This window comes from Andrena cerasifolii, chromosome 5 (assembly GCF_050908995.1).
Source record: "Andrena cerasifolii isolate SP2316 chromosome 5, iyAndCera1_principal, whole genome shotgun sequence".
NCBI classification, from domain to species: domain Eukaryota; kingdom Metazoa; phylum Arthropoda; class Insecta; order Hymenoptera; family Andrenidae; genus Andrena; species Andrena cerasifolii.
The window spans coordinates 18,565,992-18,593,221 of record NC_135122.1 but is presented as its reverse complement, the minus strand read 5'-3'; the positions used below and the strand labels follow the sequence as shown (position 1 = coordinate 18,593,221).

The window sequence follows — 27,230 nt, the reverse complement described above, 5'->3', positions numbered from 1 at the left end:
CAAAGTCTATGAAGAAAAGCCGGCAAGTTAGTTAGAATTTATTGAAAGATTCAAGTGAATAATTATGATGCAAAGAAGAGCAGTGGACGACCCCACGCGGATTCTGCACGTGAAAAATGTGCCGTTTTGCGTGCTGCAAAATTTCTCACAAAGCTGCAGTTGAAACTAATCCTAGAAACATTCGTCGTATACTCCAGACATGTGAGAATATTATACAGGAGGGAGCATCGTGTCAGCTTTGAGCTTTGCAAAACGACATGTACAGTCGAAGAAGAAGAAGAAGAAGCGGCAAAGAATTATATTTACTGACAAGAAAAGATTCAATGCAGAAAAAGAAGAATTGGATGGAGGGAGTACGATGGTCTGGGTGGGTTTTGGCTAAGAAGAAGAGAAAAACTTACATCGTAACTTACCGTAATTTAATACAAGAACAAATTAGAAGCAGGACAATGATGCAGTTCAAACTGCCGAAATTCTTTCAGATTATTTTTCATCCGAAAATATTTCACTTCTGAACTGTTAGGAACACTTTGTTCCAGAAGTTTATAGAGAAAACGGGCAATTTCAAAACGAATGATCGAAGTAATCGTAAATAATGGAGAATCCACACACTACTTATTTAGTGTTGTAGTTTTTTTTTTTTTCAATTGGTTTAATTTTGTTAAATAGTGCTATTATCTGGCCCATGGCATTCGTCAGTTTTTCCTTGGTGTACAGAATACCTAGTAATGTTGCGACTGTTTTTCAGCGATCCGCATATAAAGACACAAAATTGTACATCCGTCATTGAGAAATTAAAGATAGCACATGTGTATATACAAATGGATAGCCTAGGAAGAACCTGCGAGAGAGCGGGACCGGTCGAATGCCATCTCGTGGCGGACGCGAAGGTACCGCTACCTAGATCTGGATTAGTCAGAAAGGATACATCCCTCTTCCGTATACGGGAATATCCCAGGCGTCGCCTTCCTATTGTACCCGTGCATCGATACCTCGATGCTGTAACAGTTGACGTGCTCCTTCAGAATGGAGCAGAGATAACGCCTGGCGGTGCCAGCCTTGTGGGAGTCCTGATTGTACATTGTGTTCCCCATCTCGTAGTCCTCGGCGTGTTGCGTCAGTAACTTTGGCAGAACTATGTGCCTCTCGTACCTGAGAGGCTGGCAGCCGTCGATTAGATAGTGTCGCTTCGAGTCTCGATCGATAGAGTCACTCTCCCTTTCTACCCTGTTCAGCCAGAGTTACCTGTACACGTTGTCGTACGTGTTCCCGTAGACGAAGAGGCCGGTGGCGTTCGTGTGGGCGTGCAGGTCCAGGACGCAGTCCAAAGGGGTGCGGGAGTTCTTGTCGAGGTTCTTCAGCATCGGCTTGATCGCTAGCAGAGCGGGGTGAAGCCAGTCGGATATCTTGTTCCAGGAGCGGTTCAGATCTGCGCCGATCACGGTCGATCTTGAACAAGTCGACCCAGGTGTAGCTTCCCTCGATCGTTGTGTTTTATAGTTCGCGAGGGTGTCGAGCTATTTACCTGTAGTTGCCGAGGAACACACCGTCAGGGTTCATCATGGGCACTATCTTGAAGACCACGTAGTTCCGAAGGACCTGGGCGATGGGGTGGCAGCTGACCAGAAAGTCCATTAGCCCTTGGCAGACGAAGGAGGACGGTGATTCACCCGGATGAACCCTCGCGAGCACCACCACCACCACTCGACGAGAGTGCTCTTGAGCGTCCTCCAGGTTCGAGGCTATCGTGATCAACTCGACCTTCCTTTTCTGGATGGACGTGGTTAGGGTTTCTCTCTTCGTGCACGTTAACCGGGTGCAGAGATTGTCCAGGTGCGCCAGGTACCGGCTGTACGAGTACGGATACGTCAGGGCGAACTGGTACACGTCCTCTTCGCGATCGAAGGCGAAGGCGAAGCTCAGCACGTAGTGATTCTGGTGTTGGGCGGATTTGTAGTAGAACACCTGGGGGCAGATGCAATACTGTACTTGGATGTTGGAACGAAGGAGCCTCGAGTGAAATAGGAAAGAATAGTGTGGGATCAGAAACTCCTATAAAAGCCGGGGGTCCGGAATACGTCTCTTGATCTACTGATCAGACGGCAGTAGGCAGCGGGGGCCTCTTTGTGTTTCGGTCAGCTTGGATCTCTTTTCTATAAATCAAGTTTAATTAAGAACCTGGTCGTTAGGAATCCTCTGCCACCTCGACTTGCTGCTGCTCTTCACCAGCGGCGTCATGCCGTTTCGAAACAGGCTGGCGCTCTTGGACATGTTGACGATGTTGAAGACCACCCGCTGGTCCGACTTGACGTTGTCCACGGTGAAATTGAACCAGAGACGGAGACGCGGGTTGCAGGTGTCCGGGCGTATGAACAGATCATACTCGAACTCCGAGATAAGGTCGACCCTGCCCAAGTTGCCCGTCTCGAAGGAAGCGTCGAAGCAGATGTGCCCCTTCTTCGCCTTCCCGCTATGACCCGGTGGTCGCATTATCATCTTGTTCACGTTCCCTCGTCCACCCTCTGCGTCACTGTCTTCGCTTTCTGCAACCACAGTTTCCATCGACATGAACAAAAACTCGCCACTCATTACAGGAAACTAATTGCAATTCGGAAAGTAAGGATGCGCATTGTGGATGAATTCCATTTCCGAAAAGCAAAATATTCAAACCGGCTCTTTGGTAGAGGCTGGTGTGCTCCAGAGGGTCACGACCCTCTCCCAGAGCCATGTTGCACTAGCACAGGCCCCGCGATGATCCACCAGGTCGGAGGCTCGGTGGTAGACTGAACTCGACGAGGCGATGCTAAAGGTGAGCACCAGGGCTCGTGATCACACCAGCTAATTCTGGTGTGTCGGTTCTCGTGCGAGGATCTCGCGTGGTTTAGACCAGTGAAGGGGGAGGATCGTGTTGGCGGGAATTCGCGTGGCTGCCACGCGTCAGAGATCTCCGCGGCGGCCGACAGCTGCCGCGAAGTCGCTCCGCGGTCACGAGGAGCGGCGTAGCTGATCGAAATCTAAACGAATCCCTCGAGTCCATCCTAAAACCGGTGGGCGATTTACTTTTAAACGCGCACGTGGGAACGATCGATCCTGCTTGGTTAGAGCTGTTGCTCCAGGTCACGAAACGGTGGGAATTAAAAGTTAGCGAAGAGGAACGAGGTGGCGCGAAACGATCCGCGGAACTTTACGATTCCCTTAACGACCGGAGATTTGAACGGTGCTGTGCATGCTGCAATTTAGATTGGGGGTGCGCGCGGTCTAAATGCAGTTCCGTTTCCGGCCTCGGAGGTCGAATCCCCTCGGAAATACGGGGTCTTTCACGAATAGATACGGTAAAGGTTCGTGTGTTAGCTTCCGACGATTGCTATTCGTTTATTAACCCTCGATAGGCTCACTCTTCTTTTTTCATCCATCACAAGGACAGTTAAGCAACCCGGAAATTCAGAAAATTCTGCAGCTTTCTAGGTGCCATAGTGCGGTTTTAATATCTCTAGAACCGAACGATGAGAGATATCGAAAAGAAGTTTAAACAAGAGTTGCAACATTTTTTTCCAACTACAAAACTGCGTAAAAATAATTACAGAAAGATCTACTTGCCCACAAAGTTGCATTATTTTCTTACACAAATGGATACTTGGAGCTCTAGAGATCGCCTTTGAAATAGGCACAGGCACCTAGGGTGACATTCTTGTATTAGGAACTTGAAGACGGTTCACGGTGCGCCACGTGACTCGCCATGGCAACGTGTTGTGCGAGCCTTCCATTCTTCGTTTGCCCATTATCCAGCAAAGGGACGACATAGTCTTTTCGCTCGTAGATCTAAATCGAGACGACTCGATGTCTATTTCCAACCGCGGCCGATCCTCGTCCACGTGAATGACGCACCCGATAGCGGAAAGTTGCGCGTCTATAACCCCGGACGGCCGCCGTGTGACAGACGAAGAAAGAGGAATTAGACGCGGTCGTCGGGCTATATGTAGTTGTTTTACGTCAAGATCGCGCAATTTCTTCGTCAATCATTCAACGGTCGTCGCTCCGTCATGTGACTCGGCTCGCGCGAAAAGGTGCTCCCCCCTTGGTAGATTAGCCTTCGAGGACATTATCGAGGATCATCCTCAGGGATCAGGCGTTTCAAATTTAAACGAAACTACCCCCTGTATACATAGAGGGTCGTCGAACCCTGTATAACCGGAGTTGTTCCATTCTCCTGCTCGACTGCCCCAGAATCTGGTGCGCTTCAGGTACGCGTGGAATTTTACTAGAAAAGGCGCTCTGGAACTGACGGTTGGCGAGGAGCAATTAAAAGGGGAGGGAAATCTAGATGAGAACTCGCCGCTGAATCTTCCACAATTCCTGGGAAAAAGCGGAAACTAGCTTCGATCGTTACACGCTCTCCAACGCGTGCACTCCACCCTCTTTGGAGCGTCTTTGCAGCAGTTATTTTCCCTCGCAGGGAGCACCTGCGCGAAATGTCAGGGCGCAATAATCCCGTCGGGGGCGGCCAGCGAATGATCCTCGCGTGACTCCTGGTGGATTCGATCGACTTGACGGATCACAGGAGAGAGAGATCCCCATCGGAAACGTAGCCGAGATATAGAGGAACACTGTGCGCGAGGCGCGATATCGCGTACGTGTTACGTGCTAGCGTTCTCAGTCACGAACCCCAGCTTTCCAGCTTGTTACGAACCGCCCTGACCTCCCCTTTCTCTGCACCAAGATGGATCGACGGGCCGTGTACGTACCAGTCTCCTCGGCGTCGGACATATCGAGAGCGGAACGGTCCGCGACTTGTCCCTGGGCTGGTCCAAGCGGGCTCGAAACTTGGCTGACTGTGGACTACACCCGGTCCGCCGGTGCACCAGCGTTTCCTTGGTTTTGTTGAATCGATACGTGTTCCTGCGACTGACTCTTCTTTTCCGCCTGTTTTCGTCCACGCTGCTTCCTCTTGTCGCCACGCAGGGAAGGTTTCGAGTCATTCCGAGCAAGCGAATTGGAAGGGGAGTAAAGCACTTGAATATTTCAGGCATCCAGATTAAAACGGACTAACCCATATTGAAGAAAAAAATAATGTCTTCTATTTTATATGATTAGTAGAACCTTTTAGAATACATTATTGATATTAATTCAATTTCGCAAAAATGTGGGTTAGTTTGTTTTTGTCCCCAATTTAGTATTTTTGCGCGATTTTTCATTAGGATCTGCTGCAATCAGGCAGAACTCAAGGTTCTTTATAGAATTTTTTTGTAAGGGAACTATACGTGCAAACTTTTCCAAAATTTTCAAGCTTTATTATTATGTATTTCAAGAAACCAACAGGCATTTAATTCCAAAAGGAGAAAGTGTTTCGGAGCGGCCAAGTTGCCCAATTACGTGCAGTCTAGGGTCCAGAAACCAAAAAACCAAATAGCTTTGTGTTTTCAATAAAATTACGCTATGGATGCAAGTTTCATCGCATAACTAATTTCAAAGATTTTAGTGAGAAACGCAATTATTTTTTCAAACACTCACCATTAGGTATTGTAGTTTTCATTTTTTAATGCGGATCGAGAATCATCCACAGCGTAATTTTATTAAAACACAAAACTATGTAGTTTTTTGCTTTCAGACCTCTAGATCGCACCGAGGCCTCTCCGAAACACTCGCGCCATTTAGAATTACCGCGTTATTTTTACATGAAAAAATCTTTCTTCACTTCTTCAAATCCTATGAATACAATAAATGCGAAAGTGTGTTTGGGTGGTTGGGTGGATCTTTCTGAAATTTTGTATACCTGCACGTAGTCTAGTACCTACCAGGAATAACATACATATAGGATACTTTTTATCCCGATTTTTTTTTAACCGATCTGTACCAAATTTCGCATAATTACTCTCTAGAACCCATGCGGAAAATATAGGCTATCGTGAAATCTGGGCATCGCACCCCTTCCCCTTTATTTCAGCCCCTTGACACAAAGTTTTACCCGGACAACGCCGGGTACTATAAGCTAGAATATAATAATAATATAGCCTGAAAGTTTGAAAAAGTTTGCACGTATAGTATAATCAATCACAGACTGATGGAATACATATTTCCAGCACAGTGTACCGGAAGACACGAGATGGAAAAATGAAAGAGGACTTGCTATCCCACTTCGAAACGGAAGCCCGTTACTCTGACACCGAATAAGTTCCCCTAGAATCCATTAACCGTCCCAGGCGCGGCGAGTGCTCGGCTTCCAGGGCAAACATTTGCCCGATGATGTTTGATCTATCATCTAAATGTCGCTTCGTCCGTGAATCGACTGTGTATCGTTCCTCCGCCCTAAAACGTAGCCCTTCAAAGAGCGGAGGTGTACTACCCATCTCTCGTTCTTCCTAGCGCCGCGCCGGGAGCGCAGAGAGTGGCGTTTCTGCTCGGCGGCTCCCTGTTTGGCTGCGATTTTAGGAATACGTGTTTAAAAGGATTTGTTGAAATTCGTAAAATTCCCGAAGTTATATGCATTTGAGTAGCGGCAAATGCATGGGCAACAACCGGCCACTCGGCGCCCACGTGAAACTTTAAACGCGTTTCTCTCGAAACAGTGTTCTCAAAACGGTGGGACCTGTATTTCCAAAAGTTATTATCCGATTCGACTGAATTTTTTTTTATTTTGAGGAATATACGTCTGGCTAGGGGGGATACCAGAAAAAAATACAAGAAATTGAAAATTTTTAATTCTCAAAGGAATTGAAAGGGTGAAAAATATAGGGAAAAAGTGATTTCAAACTTCAAGTGTTGTTATTTTCTAAAAAGAATGTTATTTTTGTAACTTGTTCTGCCCCCCCCCTAGCCAGAAGTATATTCTTCAAAATAAAAAAAAGTTTCAGTCGAATCGGATAATAACTTTTGGAGATATAGGTCCGATTTCGATCAATTTTTCGACCCCTTGACTTTAACGACTCCCCAGTGCCGTCTGCAATGATTAATTATAAAACAAAAAACATCTTTCTATAATTTAAGGCATCTTTTAATACAATGCAAAAAGTCCGATTAAATTATATATAGTAGTTTTCCTTTAATTAATTCCTAAAGATCAGCTATTTTTTTGGGCTCTAGACCGGAAGGTCCCCTTAATTCGCTTTCGCACGGGAGGCGCTCGGTGTTTTAGCAATTTGGAGTTACGCTAACGAAGAAGGGCGGGCGTTTTGATTCGCGGGGGTGGGCCGCGTAATCCGTAACGACCGGTCGATTATCGGGAGGGGGGTTTGCACGTGTGCAGCCTCGTTCCCGGGTCCACGCGAGCTTCCGTGCAACCCGCCGCCACACGCGAAGCCAGCTTAAGTTCGCGCATATCTATCTTTGGCCCAGGCTCTGCCCGGACGGACAAGCGCAGAGATAGAAGGGATAGAAGGGATAGAAGGGATGGAATTATGGAAAGTTGAGGTCGCAGGGATGCTGGATGCTGCATGCTGGAGGACACACACGGTCGTTCATAAATACATATTGATGCAGAAAATATATCTGGTACAAATTCAATACTCTTCACTGCTTCTAATTTAATATACCAAATAAAATTTCACAGAGTTTTTTTTTTATAAATTCGTAACGTTTTCCTCAGAGTAGGTGTCCTAATACTTATTAACAGCAGTGCAGGCATTCCCCGCGACTGATTTTGAATAAAATCTCGTAGCTACCAGTAGGATTACGTAGGTTTTATGGTGGATGGCAAAAAGGGAAGTAACGATGTAAAAACTTTGGAATCCGACGTCTCGAGTGCACCCTTGGGTACAAGTTTTCGGTCGGAGATGTGTTTGCTCGCCGCTGGTGAATGTCCTCTGCTTCTGGCGGCTTTGCCTGGGACTTCCTGGTGAACCCTTCTCCGCCCCCTCCCTTTACGGCCTCGACACGGTGGGGGAGGAATGAGGAGAAATAGAGGGAGAGAAAGAGAGAGAGAGAGAGAGAGAGAGAGAGAGAGAGAGAGAGAGAGAGAGAGAAGGATCGATATTCGAAATCCCCGGTGCCTCCTCTCTGCCACCCCAACGCCCAATGGCGTAGGGGCCAGGGGATTGGCTCCCTGTGTTCCCAGGGCACTCGACGAACGGAAGTTTTGGGACAAAGAAGAGGAGTGTTATAAATTGCTCTGAGACGGGACTCGGGATTTACACGACATCCTCCCTCCGCCACCCTCAACCACCTCGACTATCTGGCAGGCTGTCTTTTTATCGTCGCAACGGACCGTGGCCGTTTCGCGCCGCTCGCCTCGGCGTTATCGCCGTGGAAATGAATTTATTGAGCCTAAAAGGCGGAAAAGGGGTATCGAAAGGCATTAGTCGCGTGTATGGTTGTTCTAATGAATCCGGGAGGCTCGGATCATCCGCGGTCGGCTTCTCCGTAATCTCTGTACAAAAGGAAACCACTAGACTAGTGTCTCGGCGACCGATAGGGGCACGTCACTGGCAGGACCGGCGATCGTTGCACAGAACCGGGGTTAAAATGTAGAATAGCGTTTGCCAATTAAATTTTGTCACGACTGAACCCGTCGTGGGTTCAATTTTAAATTTAAAATTTTACAGTCTGTTGTACCTGCGCTTCTCTTTAAATAATTTACACATTTTTTTAATATTTAAGACGAAGAATGCGTGGCATAAAGAAGACAGTGGATTCTCAGATTTACATAAACGACCCGTTTTTTCATCAAGAAGACGCACTCGTAGCGCCTCTGTTCTTCATGTTAGGGTAGGAGCAACTTTGTGCTCAGGAGCCCCTGCAACCCCCGATGACTTTTCGTCTGCCGTTAACATTAGATTATCAACCCCTCAATTTTTTTCCTCCTCTTTTCTAGCGTCCCCGGGCAGCTCTTTTCTCAGCGCGAGTCTCTTTCATCCGCGTATCTTGTATCTCCACAAAATTACCTCTTCACCAAGTATACGCGCGCGCAGACGAACGAAAAAAAAACTGTCGTAAATTTATTAATGTGCTATATTTAGTTTTACAAAACTAATGATATACAAAAATTGTGGCAATTATAACAATGGCTATTTATACAAACAAAAAGTGTATTAAATAATATTAAGCAGATATATTTTTATTTTATACAAATAGATATTTCAATAGCAATAAATATTTTATAGAAAATACTTGGCGCTGCGAAACCGAATTGGTGTTGCTAAACTGAATTCATTTGTATAAATTGCATTAATCTATTTCTTTCTTTGCTGTGCGTGCTTGCGTTCGTGAATGTGTGTATGGGTGCGTTTTGCATATGCTACGTATGATATTGGAGTTAAATATATTCAGGTTAGGTTGGATTAGCCGTTTCTCGAGCAAATGATAGCGGTAGCGACAGTCGACATATACAGGGTGTCTTTTCTGTACTTTCTTTCTTGTACTTGGCGCGAGACACTACCGTGTCTCTTGGTCGCCTGGACGCGAAGGTTTGCCCGTGGCGCACGAGCCGACCAATTATTCCACCCCCTCTCGTCGCGGTGATCGATTCGCGCTCGTAATGCCCGGCTGACTCATTAGCGAGCTGTCTGTGCGCCCCGTTCGTTAACATCCCCCGCGACGCAGCAACGTGGAAATGACATTCGGCTGAGACGCGTACGGGATTGATGCGTGAATCGATCGGGCCTCTCCGCTTTTCTCGGCTGGAGTGGATCGAGTGTACCTGGTCCTGCAAATTGCATAGGGTTGGATTGTTTCGCGAAGAAGCTGCTTGTTAAGGGATGCTCGAAATTGGGGAAGTTAGAATTGGGGGATGAAAGCAGTTGCATCCACGAATTTTTATAATAGTATAGAAGCAGCGATATGAAAGCTTGTCAGGGGACCACTTCAGGGTTAATAACTCGTCAGTTTCGGCGGAAAACGCTTAATTCAGTTGCCCTCCTGCCTTGGCGCTCATATATCGTCCTATTAACCGCGGTGCAAGAGGCACGTGGATCCATTTATACAGCACGTGTCCTCTCAAGACTCCGCCCGGGGGTAGTATTAGAATATTCTGCGATGAATGCGCATACTCCAGGTAGGCTGGGGTCCTTCCACAAAGAATCCTTTAATATGTTCCATCCACACATGGAACAGGATCGCAGGGGAAGAAAGGATGAAAAATAAGGGAGCCGCTATAGTGAAAAAGTTAAGGCAATTTCACCTGCGCTCCACAGAGATCCGCGATTGCTGGATTCTTATGAAAAATTCATTTTGCAATTTAATCCCAATTTAATGCAATTACTTGAAATTAATTTTATAAAATTTTAATAGGTACGCGCGACTTGAAATGTAGTTTTCTTTAAATTTAGGAGCGTAAATTTCCGGAAATTTTCGTGAATACATCGGTGCACGTTGAAGGGGATGAAAGGACGTTGGAGGGGCGGATGATGTGTGGTAAAGGCACGGGGATAATTTGGCCGCATTCGCACGGTCGAAAGGCCGTGTTCCGTTGGAGGGAGGTGAACTGGAGGATCCTGGGACTGGATTTCCATTTTCGACGTGGCGCCTGCGCCCTCGAGCTCCGCGCGGGCTACCAACCCTCTCCCTCTCGCGGAGCCACAGCCACCGTTGCCCCCCTTTCGGCAGGGGCGCTTGCGCACGCGACACTCCCCCGCGGCTGGCCATTTTTTCCGTCCTCCCCTCAAATTCGAGCCAGATCCCCTTCGCGCGACACCGAAACCAACCAGCAGAGAAACGAGCGAATATATTTTCGTTAAATTTATCGTGCACCGCTGTAACTAGGCCTGCGTTGACCGCGTTTCCCAACCCCTCGACGAGATATCCATCTGGATTTGTATTCATTTTTCCGACAACCCAGATCGCGCCCTCTACAGATTCAGAGAAGATTCTCGTTTACTAACGCCACCTTCGCGGTCGCGTACCTAGATAACAGGGGTTGTTTCGTCTTGATTACACCCAATTACTTACCTCCTCCATCTGCCACCTGTATGGGAACTGCACCCTGTCTTGAAGGTTCTTCCTCCAACCCTTTTGTCTTCCCCTGCGATTATTCGACCAGCGAGCTTCCTCCATTCTCTTTTCTTTGTGTCTTTCTTTTCGCGTATCCTTTCAATCAGCATCGATGATTGCGAGGTCCAGAGGGTCTCCGGAGAGCGCAGTCATTGTTTATGACCCTTCGCCAGCGGCCGCGTGCTATGTAACCACCCTCGACTTTGCGCTCCTTCGAAATTGTTCTTAATCGAAAGCTTACATGCGGTTTACATAAGAAAAATGCCTTTAAATTTAGGAAATATTGCAGGCGTGATGAGATGTTAATGAAATAAATTTCAGGTTAGGTTGGAATAGCCCGGCGACGAGTAAATGATAGCGGTAGCGACAGTCGACATGTACAGGGTGTCTTTTTCTTTTCTTTCTGTATTCAGCGGCTGTGAAGGATGAGAGAAGTCTCTGCATCTTCTCTCTGGCGTTGTCTTGGCGAAAATTTGTCATGCAGCGAAGTGTTTTTTTAGGCGGAGCGATCTTTGTGCTGAATTTCCATTACTTCCTCCGCAAAGAGGCAACGTGACGATTTTAAAAGGGGTTGTTGGAGGCTCGGGAAGTCAGGCGCCTGCGTAGGTTGCACCGCATTCGGTCGCGATTTTCCAGCCTTTTCATCCCTCGTCGCGGCTCCCACCCTCCGCACCTCGTAGCAAACGGTCAACCATGGCGGTGGCATCCCGAAGACGCAGTCATTGCCTCCGTCAGCTCTGATTCCACGCCTGCGTATCACGCCGCTCCACAATCTCCATTCTCTATCCAGCCGGCTTCGTCGTAATTCCTCGCCTCACCCTCTTCCCGCAGCCTCGTTTTTGTCTCTGCTCCTCGTCTCTCATCTTTCCGTCACTTTCCTCCTCTCTGATCCTCCATCCCCTATCCATCCACCCTTTTCACCTTTCTCCACGTCCTCTGCGAAGGCTGTCCTTCCTCTCCGCGCCCCTCCGCGGAGCGCTTGCGTACATTCCGCCACTGAGCATCCCTCGTCCTCCTCGATCCAACGTCCTAGCCGTGCCCGCTCCGCTCGTGCCACCGTCTTCCCCCGCGACTTCCACCACTCGCCGGTCGTCGTAGCTAGTGCCGACAGGGGTGGTGGCGGCGGCGGCGAGCGTACAGAGGGTGCAGCGATCGTCGCCGGGGCTCGACTCCGTCAGTTTAGTTACCGCACCACATAAAGGCATTGCGTTGTAGACACCGCAACATATTCTTACCATTTGCTTCTGTATCCTGATTTTTCCAACCCTCTCTCTCCCCCCGCCGGCTCCCCACGAAACATCCACGGTCTTGAGTACACGTACACCGATCGTTCGCGCCGATCGCTCCTGCCATCCCTCCCGCCCACGTGTTGTCAGCGGGACCGACGATCCAGAGGGAGAGTCGCGCGCGTGTGTGTATGTGTTCGTGCCGTGTGTGCGCGCGGCCCACGCACAACGATTTCGACCCAGCCAGCGTTGTCGAAGGGACTTAACGAGCGAATAAAAAGGCACAAGGGAAGACCAAGAAACAGTAACGTCGGAACGGAGCATAGAGAGGGAATCGAAGCGTTCGATCCTGCCGACGTTCCTCCACGTGCGTCCGCACCCTGTCGCGGTGGAATCTTGATGATTTCGCTGGTCCGTTACAAACGCCCCTCCTCGCTCCTCTTCTTCCTCCCGTCGCCGTTCGCGGACCCCTGTTCCTCGTGATCCTCGCCCGTGCCTCCCGATTTTTAGCCCGTTAAAGCATTGCCGCGCGAAACCAAGGACGAGCTCTCTCTCCCTGGGGGGGGGGGGGGGCGTGACGCGTCACTATCGATCAGGGAATTTCGGCTGCGCGATATTCTCGTTGTCGTTTGCGGATCTGGTGACCGAGGAGAGGCCCAGCGGACTCGTCGTCTGGAAGATCCTTTCGTTACGGGAGAAGAGGCCCCGAGGAAACGGAAACCAACGAGAGAAAGAGAGAGAGAGAGGGGGGAGAAGTTTTTGTAGTATTCGGCGGGAGTGCGAGATAGAGGGACAGTAGAGGGTGTGTTCTCGCGGTTTCGTCGTCCTTCTTCCAACTCCTACCCCCCGTCCCGCAACCTCCCTCCCCTAAGCCTGCCAAGGGGTTAAGGATATCGAGTGTTCCGCGTGGAAACGTCGTAAATCGTATTCGATCGTTTAAAGTGCAAACGAAATATACCTACGTTCCGGGGACCTTGATCTCACGGCTTGTCTCGGTGATTCCGTTTAAACGAGACCCCTCTCCGCCGAGTAATAAACGGGAAAGCGAGCGGGATAAACGAAATTAAACACTAAAACGAAACGAACGTGCCACCGAAAACGAGATAATAAATCGAGACTGGAAAATATAAGAAAACGAGATCTAGTAATATAGATAAAATTAAACGAAAGAAGGGAAATAAGTAATCTATATTTAAAAGGGAGAGAAATATAACATAACCCACCGTCGTTTACGTTCTACGCCCAGATATCGGCATCCTCCAACCACTGATTTTCATCGTTAACCGGTATGTTCATTTGTTTCTTTACTTTCGTTGCTTCTGTGACATTCTGACTCGTTCAAATTTATTATTATCGGTCTATTATTATTGTTATTATTACCGTTATGATTGCAACTATTATTATCGATCTCTGTGTACATCGATCTATGTGTTTTTGGTAGCGCGCTATCAGGTACCGATCATTAATATATGTTTGCCACCTTCACCTTACTCCGCCTCCCAGTTTTCCGCCCCGAAAGCTCCATATGTAGGGTCAACTCGAAGGATCCTTTTTCCGATCGCGTTCTCCTGGCTGAGGCAGAGTTGCTCCCATTTGGAAAAGTCTTTTAGAAACCCTGGATCCAGAATCGTGTGCAGTGGTATCGCTAGCTGCGAAGTTAAAGGAGCTTGATAATTGAAAGCTCGGGGAACGGAGGCGCGTAGAGGCGAAATGAAATCTAGAGACACAGGTTTATCGACGTGGAGCTTTTCCGCCGCGCAGTACCGCGACCCAGAGAAGTTTTGGGCGTGGCAGCTGAAAGCAACGCGGTCACGAGATCGCGACGATCGCGCTCCTGGGGCCCTACCGGGACAGAGGCCAAGAAGGCGAAGGAAGTGTAAACGTGAAAGAATAAAGAGGAAGGAAACACGGAAATACGGAAAGAGAGACGAGAATCTTCACGGGATAGGTTGAGAATAAGTTCGTTAACGAGGAATTGACGGATACTCGGCGAGAATGTGCATGAAGGATCAAGCAGATCCAGGATGGAGCAACTGGCCCTGCGGGTCCTCGTGGAGGACAAGCAGGAAGTCTCGAGAGGGACGCTTCCGTCCGCGATGATGGCCTCGATCACAATGGTGCGTGAGAGGGATAAAGGGGTGTTAGATAGATGCCAATGAGCGTGTATTCAGAGACCGTCGTCTTTAAGCATCGCTTCCTCCCGTTTCCTATGTTCGCTCGCCCCGTTACCGTTTACGTTCCGTCGCTGGGTATCGGAATACCTATTCGCTTCGTGGTTTCTTTAAAGAAACCAGAGGAGAAGATCTAATCCCCGTAGAAGCACACCACATTTTCTCCACAGCGGTGCATGGTCTTCGAAGCTCCTTTCGAGGGTGAAAGGGGCTGAAGGTGGCTGAAGATGGAGTATCGACAGGCGAATTTTGTTCCTCGAATCAGTTTCCCCACGCTGGATATAAGAAAGATTGAGCCGGGGGTTGCGAGTTCGGTAGGAGGATGATAGAGGAACGGTGGAGGTGAGAGAGAGAGAGAGAGAAAGAGAGAGAGACTGGGTCTAGCGGGGAGGTTCGCTCGTATTGATCGTTCCTGGGTCCATGTGACGCGCCTGCGTTTCGCCCTGGGGTAAAATCCTAGCGAGGGTAAAAGAGTGAAGCAGAGGGTGGACGAGAGAGAGAGAGAAAGAGAGGGTGCTACTGCCGGGGTTCATATACCCCCGAGGCAACTGCAACGTTCCACCGTGCCACCGTCGACCAATCAATGGAGCTTCTCTACCTTTCTCCCCCTCTCACCCGCCTTCCTCATTCCTCCTCCTACGCGAATCTTCCTACGTTTCGCCACTGTTTGCCACTGTTCGCCCGTCCCGCGTAATATGATTGCATCGCGCGCAACGCCACGCGTTCCCTCCACCCTTTTCAGACGTGCCATTAAAATCCTGCCACCCACACGCACCGTCCATTTAATAAAACTTTTCATGATTCTAATGCCTCTGACTAGCTATCGGTGGTGATAACGGTGAAAAGACACGGGACGGAGTAATCGTCCTCTCCTACAAAGATCGACAAATGATCGCGGCAATGGGGTGCTCTCTGGCGTCACGAAACTTCGGGAGTGTACGACAGCAAGTGGCGAGGGAAGCTTTGCGCGGCCTTAGCCTCTGGATACTTTGGTTTAGTATTTTAGATCGTAGAAACGGATTTGCCAATTTTTCCAATTGAAAGGGGTAGTTTGCTCATTCTACGTTTGTTGTGGAAATTAAAAAAATTATGAAACTTTCGGGATATGTAGAGGATATATAAGTATGTATCATGCAATTTTTTTTGCTGCCCAAATTCGCCCTAATAGGGTGAAATTGACCCCTGAAAATCCGGCTAGTTTCCGATTTTCTGTTATACCTAACTCAAGAACTGTAAGGGATAGAAAAAAAATGTTTTCAGACAAAAGTTTCCGCTTTTAATTAGGATTATCATTTGATAACTTACAGAAAATTGGACAATAGCCGGATTACCTACCTATATATCCTCTACATATCCCCAAAGTTTAATAATTTTTTGAATTCCCGGGTTGTGGACCCTTCCCTTGTAAGTGAAAATTACCCAATCTTCATTGAGTTCCACCAACTGATTCGATCGATTCTCACCAGATTTTCTGCATGCTTCCACCCAGCTCTGGGTTCCAATAATAGTCTCGCTGCTTAAAATTTTGATCGCCACCTATAACGCGGCGCAGCAGTGACAACGACCGATATTCCGCGATCATCGCTCCAAGGGCTGTTTTTCCCCACCCCCTCGCTACCGTTTATTTACCTTACGTAATCGCTCTTCGCGGGCTTGTAGGTGAATCGCGTGGGGCTTCGTCGACTGCTTGGCGATACGATCATTGCCTCGGGGGAGAAGGGCGATCGCGCCCAACGAGCAGGATCGATCGATCGCGCCTTAATTAGCGCGGCGATTACGTGCTCGCTTGATCGATTCGCCGGCACATCGGGGCACGCTCCTGGCACTCGCGCAGATGCTCGTCCGAATCGTCCTCCCTATTCCATATTTCGAATATAATAGCCGATGTTCGAGCCGCCCCCCTCTTTGCGGCTGGGGCGCCCTCTCCGAAGCTGAAACACTCGCCTCGTTTATAAAAATTACTCAGGGAACTCGAATCGTAGCTCCTCCTCGTCTACCTCAACAGCTGGTTAGGTACTGTCGCTTTAGCAGTAACGCCAGCTATTTAGAAGGGTCGCCATTTCCTTTTAGGGCGAGTACGATCGGCTTAACTTTTTAAGATCTACCTGAACTAGAGGTCCCTATTTCACTGAAAGCAGTCCACCATACTCTATTTTCTTAATTCTTAATGCTATGTCTTTTGACAAATTTTGTCGATTTACCTTAGTTGATTTGACAAATTACCAGAAACTTGCGCGAAAGAAGATGCTTCTCTGAACCTTCTCCGGACAATTTCCAAGTCTGTGCGTCTCCTTCGTTTCTATCCAAGCCTGTGCGTCCCCTTCATTTTTATTCAAGCCTCTGCGTCCTCTTCATTTCTACAAGATCCATAAAAACTCTAAATTAAAAATAGTTTGCTGCTATAAAAATAGCTGACTGTTAATTGAAACAATAATTCAGTCTCCTATGTAGTGTAAAAACTCGTGACATTTCAAATTTTGACAACTTACGTTATTTGACACTTGGTAGGTTAATTGAATAGTATACATATATAGGTATATGTACAATGACGGACGACGATCCCTGACGAATGGTCCCGAGAGTCGACGAACGAAGCATGTGTTAGCGAAGGTGTGCGTGTAACGCGTATACGTATTATGTCGAGAAAATTTGGTTGGAGAATAAGAAGAAGAAGAAGAATCAGAAGAAAATCCTACCATTTCCGACTGATTCATGAGACGATATTACGATATCTCTGTCCTGCGTGGACCGATTTTATTGAATTTGGTCTTATTCGAAAGCTTATATGCGATTTACATAAGAAAAATGCCTGTAAATTTCGAAAATATTGCGGGCCTGAGATATTAATGAAATAAGTTTCAGGTTAGGGTGGAATAGCCGGGCGACGAGTAAATGATAGCGGTAGCGACAGTCGACATATACAGGGCGTCTTTCATGTACTTGGCGTCGAGACGCTACCGCGTCTCTAGATCCGTATACCTACACGTGTATTAAGAACACGGATCCCGTGTGCACGTGTATTTAAATACACGTGAAAAGCCACGACCTCTAACCTGAACGGACGTCGAGGTGTTAACTAACGGTAGGTCGGCATGGGTCTGGAATCTGATCGAGGGGGGTTCAGCGACCCAGGAGAAACGTCACGGGAATTATACTCGTGCACAGAGTGCGGATCGATGTCGGAGGCGGGGTCCGCGACCCCCGAAAACCTACCTTCGACAGCTGGATCATGACTACACGAAAGAGGGTACGGCTCGCGTTTGTCAACCGCATTGGCACGGGGGCCATGATTCACGATCCCGGATCCTTTTTCTTAATCCTTCGCGACGCTAAATCTGCTTGCTGCCCTTCGTTCAATACCCCGATGCTTCGATATATCACGCCCGATAAACTAGCAGCAATACCCGAGAGTTACGTTTGAGAATCCCAAGAGCGACGAGGCGAACGTTTAAGTTCGTGCACGAAAGATTTTTCAGTCTGTCACGGGATATCGCACCGTTGCGACGGCGCAGGGGGCAGGGAACTTTCACAATTGCAACCGGCAGCATGGTGACCACTTCCTGTCGCACGTTCGTGCACCAGTTTCGGAGCTGCAGTGCCCATAATGGCCACGCGCGCTCGCATATGCGTCCCAGTGTGTAACGTGTCCCTATATTTTTTTCCCCGCATACCGTTCCACATCTGTTGCAAGTCCCCGGCGGTCCCAGTCTCGCTCTCCCTCCTTTCTCATGGCCGACTAGACAATGGACTGGGCTTATGGTCTTTCCGCGGCGGTCACCTAGCGGAAAGCCACTCACAAGGAGTGTATTTTAGATGTCCGCCTCCGATCATTTTGATTTTTGGATATGTTATAGAGGACCGAAAAATTAGAAATACGTGTTTTTTTATTTTTCCTATAGTGTGCTAAACAATAGCAAGCACAAATCTAATAAGTAAATTACTCCTTTTCAGAACTACCATATGTTTATAAACGAAAAAACAAGATTTGAACTTGCACATACTATTTTACTTTTACCAAAATCTTTCTAACTATATTTTAAGGTCTTCGCATACATTGAAACTAATTACGATAGCCAATCACGTTAAGGGCGCAGTGCGCCGCTTGCAATAGAACGTAGCGCTACAGACACCTCGTACTCGAAATGGCAATTTTACAACTATACAAAAGGAAATTATATGCGTATTAGATATGTTTTGTTTAGAATTTTATTTCTAGATAACTTGAGAACTACATTTCCCTGTAGGAGGACACCTTACTATAAGTAAACTTCAATAATAATTATATTTCTTAATTTGTAGGAAATACAAATTCTGATTCATCCGTATTTTCGGTTCGGCTGTGAAGTATGAGAAACTAAATTTCCATGAAAGTAGATGAAGATTTACAAGAATTATTAAGAAAAAATACCAATTTTTTATGTATTATTTAAAGAAATGGACTTTTTGAAAATCTGCCGAGTCAGTCATATTTCGCATCCAAAGACACAAAATTCGTCAATTCACACTATTCCCCTATCTCTAATAGTTCTCGAGATATTCTATAAAAATGATTTTTCAACCCTAACTTTGAACGCAGTTTTCACCCCCCAAATATGAAAACGGGGAAAAATAAAAAAACACGTATTTCTTATTTTTCGGTCCTCCATAACATATCCAAAAATGAAAATGATCGGAGGCGGACACCTAAGCGGTCTGGGGCTCGAGCAAGTGTACGAATACATCAGCGCGATTGATGGCTGCTGTTGTACAGGATGAAACGTTTTGGCAATCGTCCGATGACACCGCTGTAATCGCCTCGCGAGATCGATGGAGGTGCTTATCTCCAGGACGCGGTTAGGAGGCTGGGACACGCTCTTCCGTATACCACGGCCGCGTATATTTATAGTGTTTATACGCGCATGTATTTATAATTTCTCTCGTGGACAGTTGGTGCATGCACCGGACAGTTCCCTCGAGCTCCCGGGGTGTTCAACGTCCGCTGGGATTCCACCGAGCTACGTCCTGAGATCCTCCTAAATCGTCCACATCTCTATAACCACCCTTGCTATTCGTGGTTCGCCGTAATTCCATCGGCGATCCCACGACAAGCAAATTCTATCGCACAGATCCTGGTCACCAGTCAGAAGTTTGCCCTGCCACTGCTTTCCGCTGCGTGACGCGCGCGGTAGCGGAAACGGACTCGCGAAAGGACCGGGTACACGCGGTTATTGGCACGACCGCCAAGTGTTGCGCGGCTTGTTTCGTCAGAGGCGCATAATTTTGGCGCGCGCTCGTCGCCGAGACTCTCGATCGCCGCAGATAAAGCCAGGGTAAGGTCAGGGATATGCAGCTTCCTCCGCCTGTCCACCCCCACTTTAAAACCATTGGCTTCTTTTAAAATTCCAAGCGAATCAGAATCCCGGAAAATATTAGGTTGTTGCAAATGAAATGACCGTTTTCTACAATTTAAACTTCTCGGCTTTGTAGCTTAGCTCTTTTCCGTGCAGATGGCGTTGTATTTGTATCATTTGAAAAGTACACGTCTCACACGTGATTTGGCGTGTATAATTTCTGTTATATTGTGCAGTATACGTAATTAAAAACCGTGGGTAACGAAGGCCTATTACATAGACTAATTACTTGTGACGAGAAATGGATTCTTTATGACAATCGACGACGTTCTGCACAGTGGTTGGATGCAGATGAAGCCCCAAAACATGTGCGGAAACCGAACCTTCATCCGCGAAAGATTTTGGTGTCTGTATGGCGGTCAGCTAGGGGATGTTGTAAATTCAGACAAACACTGCCAAGAAATTCATATCATGTATGAAAAACTGCGTATTCAACAGCCGGCATTGGTCAATAGACGCGGTGTGTTATTGCTTCATGAGAATGCTCGACCATACACTGCAAAACAAATCTTTAAAAAGTTAGCAGAATTGAAGTGCGAAGTTCTCCCTTACCCTCCTTATTCTCCTGACCTTTCACCTAGAGACAACAATTTTTCAAGCACCTAGATAGCTTTTTGATTGGAAAAGTGTTTGAAGAAGAAATGGATGTAAAAACTGTATTCGCTGAATTTATTGCCTCTCGTACACTGGATTTCTTTCAGAAGGACATTGGTGCACTTATTCCGCGTTGGGAGAAGTGTATTGAAGTCGATGGTGACTATTTCGATTGATGAAATACGTATTAGGTTTGTCAAATAAAAGTTTAAATTAAACAATCAGAAACGGCCATTTCATTTGCAGCAACCTAATAGTAAAGTACACAGTAGATACATAGGTGCGTCGACTAATCACCCTTAACCATTCCTTCAGACTATATTATCTCGTATGTTTAAATAGGATTGGAATCTTCCACTTATGCAATTTAAGATTAGACTGCCAGGTGATAGCGGGGATCACGAAGTTAGATAAAAGTACCAGGATGAATTTTTCTTCCCCGAGGGGCGAGATTTTTCGTCGGTGTTTCCTTGAGAGTTTCGCTTTCATGGTCCTTGGCAAATGGCCACCGTCGTCGGGCCTCGACGATGTAATTCATGGTATCGAGTTCACTCCGGGATCGAGTGCGGCCTCACGAGGGGTAAAGGGACTCTTGTATCGACGCGATAGCGCAGCCGGGACGGCGGGGGTCAAAAACCGTGAAGGGGTGGTCATGATCTGACGCAAGGGGTGATGCGTGGCGACGAGGGGCGGTGGGTGGTGGGAAAACGGAGGGGGGGCATACCTTCCGCTCGTAATATCGGGGTAGCCATGTTGCAAACATTTCGAACGAACAAACCTCCCTCTGGCAAACATCTCGAGGGTGCCCGCTGGAATATTGTCTGCGAAGCGTTTCGCGAGTGTTGACACCCTTGTTATAAATGCAACTGAGGCGAGGTCGCGGAGTAAAGCTTCGTTAGGGGGTTGAACGGACAAAAATGACGATAACGTGACGTTTTCAAAAATTGAAGCGTCTGATCTCGAACGATAAACGCCACTTCACACCCCCTAGAATCTCAGTCCACCAAGTATTGATTTCTTTCCTCACCCAGCCCTTTCGCATTTTTTAACATCCCCGGTACATTGGTACAGGCAAATCAGTTTACAGAGCACAAATAGCCAATATTTATTCCCCTGAATGGGGCAATGTTCCATGTTCCAGCGACTGGCAACAGTCGGATTAATGGAGGCAGTTTGGATCGAATTGTGTGAATACTTGGAATTCGACCAGGGTAGAGAAAGGGTGCCCGCCCTTAAGGGGTGCAAGTTCGATCGGAGTTTATTTAAGAACGCGCATACGTCTCTTATTAAGTAGTTCGATCGGCAACCCCTAGCGGCGTACGCTCGGCTCGCTGGCGAGTCGGCGGGAGCGGTATACGTAATAATACAGCGAGGGGTTCACGGCACGGGTTTAGCCGAGGGTGCACGAGCGCCGCCGAGCGCTGCCGAGCGCTGCCAAGCGGGGGCAAGCCGCTTGAGAACGGCCGGTGTGTCCAGTCTCTAGGCAGCCTCCGCCCGTGCCGTATTGTTATTTCCGTTTCCTTAGTATAGTGTTTAACGCTTTAATTTCTAGTCTCGCGTAACCCTCCCCACGAACACACGTATTTACATACACACACCCACACACACGTACTCGCATTTCTTTATTCACGTACAAACACACGCTCCCATCCCGTTTGATTTTTCACCGATCGATGAGTATTTTGTGATCTCAATTCCGGAAGACTTGGAGACGAAACGATATATATCCCTCTCTCCCCCTACCGGCTCGCGTACACTCGATACACAGATAGGCGCGCGCGCGTATGTGCCGTTCAAAGTGAAACCGAGGGACCCGACGACCACAGCAGGCGAGCATAAATGCCGATTTACGAGCGCTCGCGTCGTACTTTTCTTTCATTGATTTCCCCTTCTGTTCCTGGCGGCGGTGCGAGAGCGTGGTGGTAGTAGAGGTGCACATAGAGAGAGAGAGAGAGAGAGCGAGAGAGAGAGAGAGAGAGAGAGAGCGAGAGAGCGAGAGAGAGAGAGAGAGAGAGAGAGAGAGAGAGAGAGAGAGAGAGACCCGGCGCGCGATACATCGACGAGCACCGGGCACGAGAGTAGCCCAGTCGCGTGAACGCACAGGCAGAGAGAGTTTTGCACGGTGCTCGGTTTCGCGTGCGACCCTAACGATTCGTCGATCAAACACACAGGGGGAGACCGGGGAAGAAGAAAGAAGCGACGCGATCCGGAGCGCGTAGAAGAGTGCTCGTCGCGTACCCGGAAGGAAAAAAGTGTTTGTGCCTCTGGTGTGTGCCTCTGTGTGTGCCTCGTGTGCATCGATCCGTAAGATAGAAGGTGGATCCCGACGGCAAGGCGTAGAAAGAAAAGGTAAGCCGAGTGAATCGATCCGACATTCTTATCGCTCCGGTTGCGCGTTTCTCTATCCCCCTGTTACGATCTCGACCTACGAGGCAGAATTCCGCTCGGATGCTAGCGATGGTTTCGGAGCACGTGCCGTGCCGTTAGCGGCGCATTCTCGCTCTCACCCTTCGCTTTCTGCGTGCTTTCGGCTCTCGGTTCTTTTTCCACGCCACTCAGCCCTTCACTCCGCTCCCTCGGCCGCCCCATCCAAGCCGCGGCACGAGCTGCTGCGTTTTTTCGCGTGCGCCCGCCTGTGTGCATATAGGAGCGCGTTCGCGTGCGCTCCCTATCGCGCGGGAGGGGTTTCGCTCGGCGCCTTCGTCGTCGCCACACCGGCGTGCGGCAAGAAGGGTCTCTTTCTAGCTTGGTGTGCGCGCGGCACCAGAGAAAGGAGCGAAAGGAGAGAAAGAGGGGAGCGTAGTTGGCGAGCGGCAGCAGGACAGAGAGGGAGATAGAGAGCGTGGCAGGGACCGAGGCGAGGCGAGGAGTTGCGCCTCGTATTGATCGGTCCCGGCCACGCGATTTTCACGATCCGTCGCCATGGCCACCTGGCCACCGGCCGAAGATCGTATCTGCCGGCGTACGTGAAAATCCAACTTTAACCCCTCTCCCCCACGAATGGCTGGCTGGCGACCCACCTGCTACCTCTCACGCCAATTCATTCCAGCTCCATTGCAATCCTTTCAGTTGGGACGTCCTTCCGAAAATGCTACAATATTATTATGCTGATAGCTTTTCGAGGCTTGCCGAGTTTGGAAATGTGTAGGTATTACTAGGCTTTTGTTTAGTGGAAATCAGGCGTGACGTTAAATCTGTGCGCGGTAGACCTTGGTGCGACCGGATGTCCGATAACAGCTAGTTACCGATAATCGTCGCGGTAAATGGAGGGTGTTGTAATATACGTAGTATATGTAAATTGGGAGACGATCTTTGGGTACTTAAGCGAAGCTTGGTTCAATCAACTACCGAACAGCAGATGTTTAATGATCGTTTTTGATAGGTATCATGATAAACAGAGGGCAGGGTAAAAGAGGATGTCCCATTCACCTCTATTCAAATTCACAAACGCCCATCGCATCTTCAATCAGAAAATGTCTCTCACAAATATCCCACAAAGAATTTCATAATCGAACCTTACCGATTCCCCAGAAATTTACAGGAAATATATCGCTCTTGAGCACTTAAAGAATGAATTAAAAAAAAAGAAGGAAAGCGTTTCGCTCGATCCTTAATGGAGGGGATGGAGATCGACTTGTGCCGATCGGTCGTCGAAGGGGTGGGCTTCCGCATTGTGCCAGGACCCTAGGCGCGCGCGTGTACGAGCGGCCACGCGTATCGCCCATTGTCGTGTGCCGCATGCAACGGCGCCGCTCGTTGGAATCGCGTTTCGAAGTCATCCGGCGGGCGACACACGTTCCTCGAATGCGTCCCACTGTCCGACGATACGGCGGGCTCCCTCCCGGCTTCCATTGTGACGTCCTAAAATATCGCGATGCCAGAGAGAGAGAGCGCGCGTGGATCGATAACCACGGAAAGATGCGGGGCTACGATAACCGGGCCGACTTCCCCCGACATTTTCTCCGGCTGCTAGACGCGTCGTTTCCCCCGTAAACACGGCCATCTACCTCTTAACCCATTAGCTACCGCGAGGTTCACGAGACAATTGATCATCGCTCGCATCGTAGTTTAATAAAAAAAGAAAACTCTGCTTTCCCGTGTTACATACGAGCATAAAATTCTGTGTTCCTCTCGGGTCTCTCTCTGGAGATGCCAGTCCGAATGAAACTTTACAAAGTGCCGTTCTATTAGGTTGTTGCAAATAAAATGGCCGTTTTCTACAATTTAAACTTCTCGGCTTTGTAGCTTAGCTTTTTTCCGTGCAGATGACGTTGTATTTGTATCATTTGAAAAGTACACGTCTCACACGTGATTTGGCGTGTATAATTTCTGTTATATTGTGCAGTGTACGTAAATAAAAACCGTTTTAACTGATCATGGAAAATAAGGAAATTCGAATAATTTACTTGTATGAGTTGAAACTTGATCACAGTGCGGGTGAGGCAACGCGGAATATAAATACTGATTTCGGCAATGGTACTGCAAGTGATCGGACCACCACTAGGGGTTGGTTCGAAAAATTTCGTTCTGGTGATACAGACCTCGAAAATATGCCTCGCGGCCATAAGCCAACAGTTATTGAAAATACTATTTTGAAAGACATGGTTGAAGAGGATTCAAAAGTAAAAAAGCTGAACAAATGGGTCCCACGTGAACTTACTGAAAACAACAAAATCCGCCGCTTCGAGATCAGTTCTTCTTTGTTCTTTCGTCGTAATAACGAAGGCCTGTTACATAGACTAATTACTTGTGACGAGGAATGGATTCTTTATGACAATCGACGACGTTCTGCACAGTGGTTGGATGCAGATGAAGCCCCAAAACATATGCGGAAACCGAACCTTCATCCGCGAAAGATTTTGGTGTCTGTATGGCGGTCAGCTAAGGGATGTTGTAAATTCAGACAAACACTGCCAAGAAATTCATATCATGTATGAAAAACTGCGTATTCAACAGCCGGCATTGGTCAATAGACGCGGTGTGTTATTGCTTCATGAGAATGCTCGACGATACACTGCAAAACAAACCTTTAAAAAGTTAGCAGAATTGAAGTGCGAAGTTCTCCCTTACCCTCCTTATTCTCCTGACCTTTCACCTAGAGACAACAATTTTTCAAGCACCTAGATAGCTTTTTGATTGAAAAAGTGTTTGAAGAAGAAATGGACGTAAAAACTGCATTCGCTGAATTTAATTTAAATTAAAAAAACAGAAACGGCCATTTGATTTGCAACAACCTAATAGTTCTGGTACACCTGTTTTGTCAGCTTCGTGTTGATTTTCCACAGTTATACGTGGTATTGTTCATCCCATGCCATCGATATTATCACGTCTGGCTTACCTCCACGTCTTATTGTTAGTTTTCCTCGGAAAACTGGGGATTCTCCATATATATCTTCGTCGAGAATGGAGGCAAGGCCCCCTTATTAGTCCACTCGGGTGCTTTTGTTTGCAGTCGAGTCCCAGCTTCCTTCCCATCGCCAGGGGTGGACGATGCATATAATAAAAGCGGCTATCTGTTCTCTGAGCGGATTGGTCAGTCTGACTTGCCCTTAGGACAGCTGATACGCGACAGACAGAGGCGGAAAGGGAACACGGAGAATTAAAATGTACACCGGTAGCTCGTGCCGGCTGATATATGCGCGCCGGCAGCTGTGTGTACTCGCCTTAACCGTGAACACCATTGGCACCCCACGGTCATCGCGTATAATTCCCCTTTTCTCTGTCTCTCTTCCTCTCGTGCTCTATTTCGCTGCTGAAGTGCACACCGGGTGTCTCGAGCGGAATCACCTTTTTTTCCCGTTTTACGCGTGCGTGAAGCTGACGGCTGATCAGCGACCGCGAAGCTTTCCCTTTTCTAATTAGGCGACTTTTGTGCCCTGCCAGGCGTTTCGACCGTAATTACTTCCACGTGGCCGCCAGCTCCACTTGTTAACGTTTAAAAGTCGCTCTCCCGCCTTGGGATCTCGCCTGCGCCTGTCAAGTATCCATGGCAGAAATGGCCCCGGCATTTTCTCTCGTTCCTTTTTTCGATTTTACGCGGCGACGGATATATCGAGCACCCTGTAGATACCTCGAGCACATCGAGCACGGTGGTTCGGTCGGTGGGCAGGGTGGATTGGATAGGGAAGCACGAGGGAGGCGAGCCCTTTAAACCAGAACCAAGGGGGTCGTCGCCCCTTTAAATTATCCGCGTTTCTATTCGACCCTTCCCTCGCCCCCTGCCAACCGCCACCGCCGCCTGTTCTTTTCACGCTGTGTTTTGAAAGTCATTGTCAGATTACGTCAGCATCCAGCCGGGCGACCCATGCATTTCCATAAATCGTTAGCCTCGCCTAAACGGCAGCGTCGCCTCCCGCAACCACCCCCAACACCGTAAAACATATCAGTTCCCCTAAAATGGTAATAAATAAATAAATAAATAAATAAATAAAATCTTTCCTTCGACTTCAATCTAACATCATTCAACCGAAATTCTATCATCGATGGGAACAAACTAGTCGGCGAGGTGTTTGTACTTTTGTAGCCGACTCACAATATTTTGCTCCCACCTGAGAAGGGGGAGCGAAAAGAAAAAACACGTGGCTCGTTGCCACGCGCTCACCTGTACGCGCAGAAAAACGCGATTCCGTTTCTTCGCGAAATCGCGATGGTCGCTTTGAGGCGAGCTTGTGCATATCGCGCGCGGTGTTTTGGTTGACGGACGTTTTTACGTCCTTGTAACATTCCGTCGACAGCCAGGGCCTTCTTGCCCGGCGCGTGTTTATACCTCCTCTTCTGTTTCCTCCCGTGTTCTTCCCTCGGCTGCTCGCCGAGTCAACAGCCACGCTCCGCGTCCAGTAAGCTCGCCCTCGAATTCATTGAAAAACAGTTTGGCCCTAAATATGGGCCACTGAATTCGGAGTCTGCTGGAAAATTTGCAGGGCGATCCTTGG

The 27,230-nt window shown here is 48.1% G+C and overlaps 2 protein-coding genes across 14 annotated transcripts in view; one reads left to right on the top strand and one right to left on the bottom strand.

The window, feature by feature from the left end:
• LOC143369226 (ELAV-like protein 2) overlaps positions 1 to 27,230 on the top strand; it is a 56,584-nt gene that overhangs the window by 5,367 nt on the left and 23,987 nt on the right. For 3 of the 12 annotated variants that reach the window (XM_076812895.1, XM_076812891.1, XM_076812893.1), the window contains exon 1: positions 21,771 to 22,644. The exons of 2 other annotated variants lie outside the window; for them this stretch is intronic. The gene's annotated coding sequence lies outside the window, so the exon portion shown is untranslated. Of the gene's footprint in view, positions 1 to 13,283; positions 13,430 to 21,768; positions 22,648 to 27,111; positions 27,135 to 27,230 lie in introns of those variants that run through there. 7 more of the 12 variants (XM_076812894.1, XM_076812892.1, XM_076812885.1 and 4 more) reach the window with 6 other exon arrangements.
• LOC143368908 (cytosolic carboxypeptidase 6-like) lies at positions 894 to 4,911 on the bottom strand. Of its 2 annotated transcripts, XM_076812119.1 has the most exons (5): positions 4,743 to 4,911; positions 2,179 to 2,543; positions 1,526 to 1,965; positions 1,246 to 1,449; positions 894 to 1,152 (listed from the first exon to the last, which is right to left on the bottom strand). In XM_076812119.1, exons 1-5 carry the CDS (start codon positions 4,762 to 4,764, stop codon positions 912 to 914), a joined length of 1,272 nt encoding a protein of 423 aa, XP_076668234.1. In that variant the 5' UTR covers positions 4,765 to 4,911; the 3' UTR covers positions 894 to 911. The 2 variants fall into 2 exon arrangements, with proteins under 2 accessions (XP_076668234.1, XP_076668233.1); XM_076812118.1 differs by lacking the exon at positions 4,743 to 4,911 and having other exon boundaries at positions 2,179 to 2,568.

Bases quoted from the DNA above. Each gene is read 5' to 3' on its own strand.
- LOC143368908 (XM_076812118.1), bottom strand. From the start codon at position 2,568: ATGTCGATGGAAACTGTGGTTGCAGAAAGCGAAGACAGTGACGCAGAG. The intron at 1,450-1,525 runs GTAAATAGCTCG...GACTTGTTCAAG, and splicing joins GTGTTCCTCGGCAACTACAG to ATCGACCGTGATCGGCGCAG. The intron at 1,153-1,245 runs GTAACTCTGGCT...CCAGCCTCTCAG, and splicing joins ACGTACGACAACGTGTACAG to GTACGAGAGGCACATAGTTC.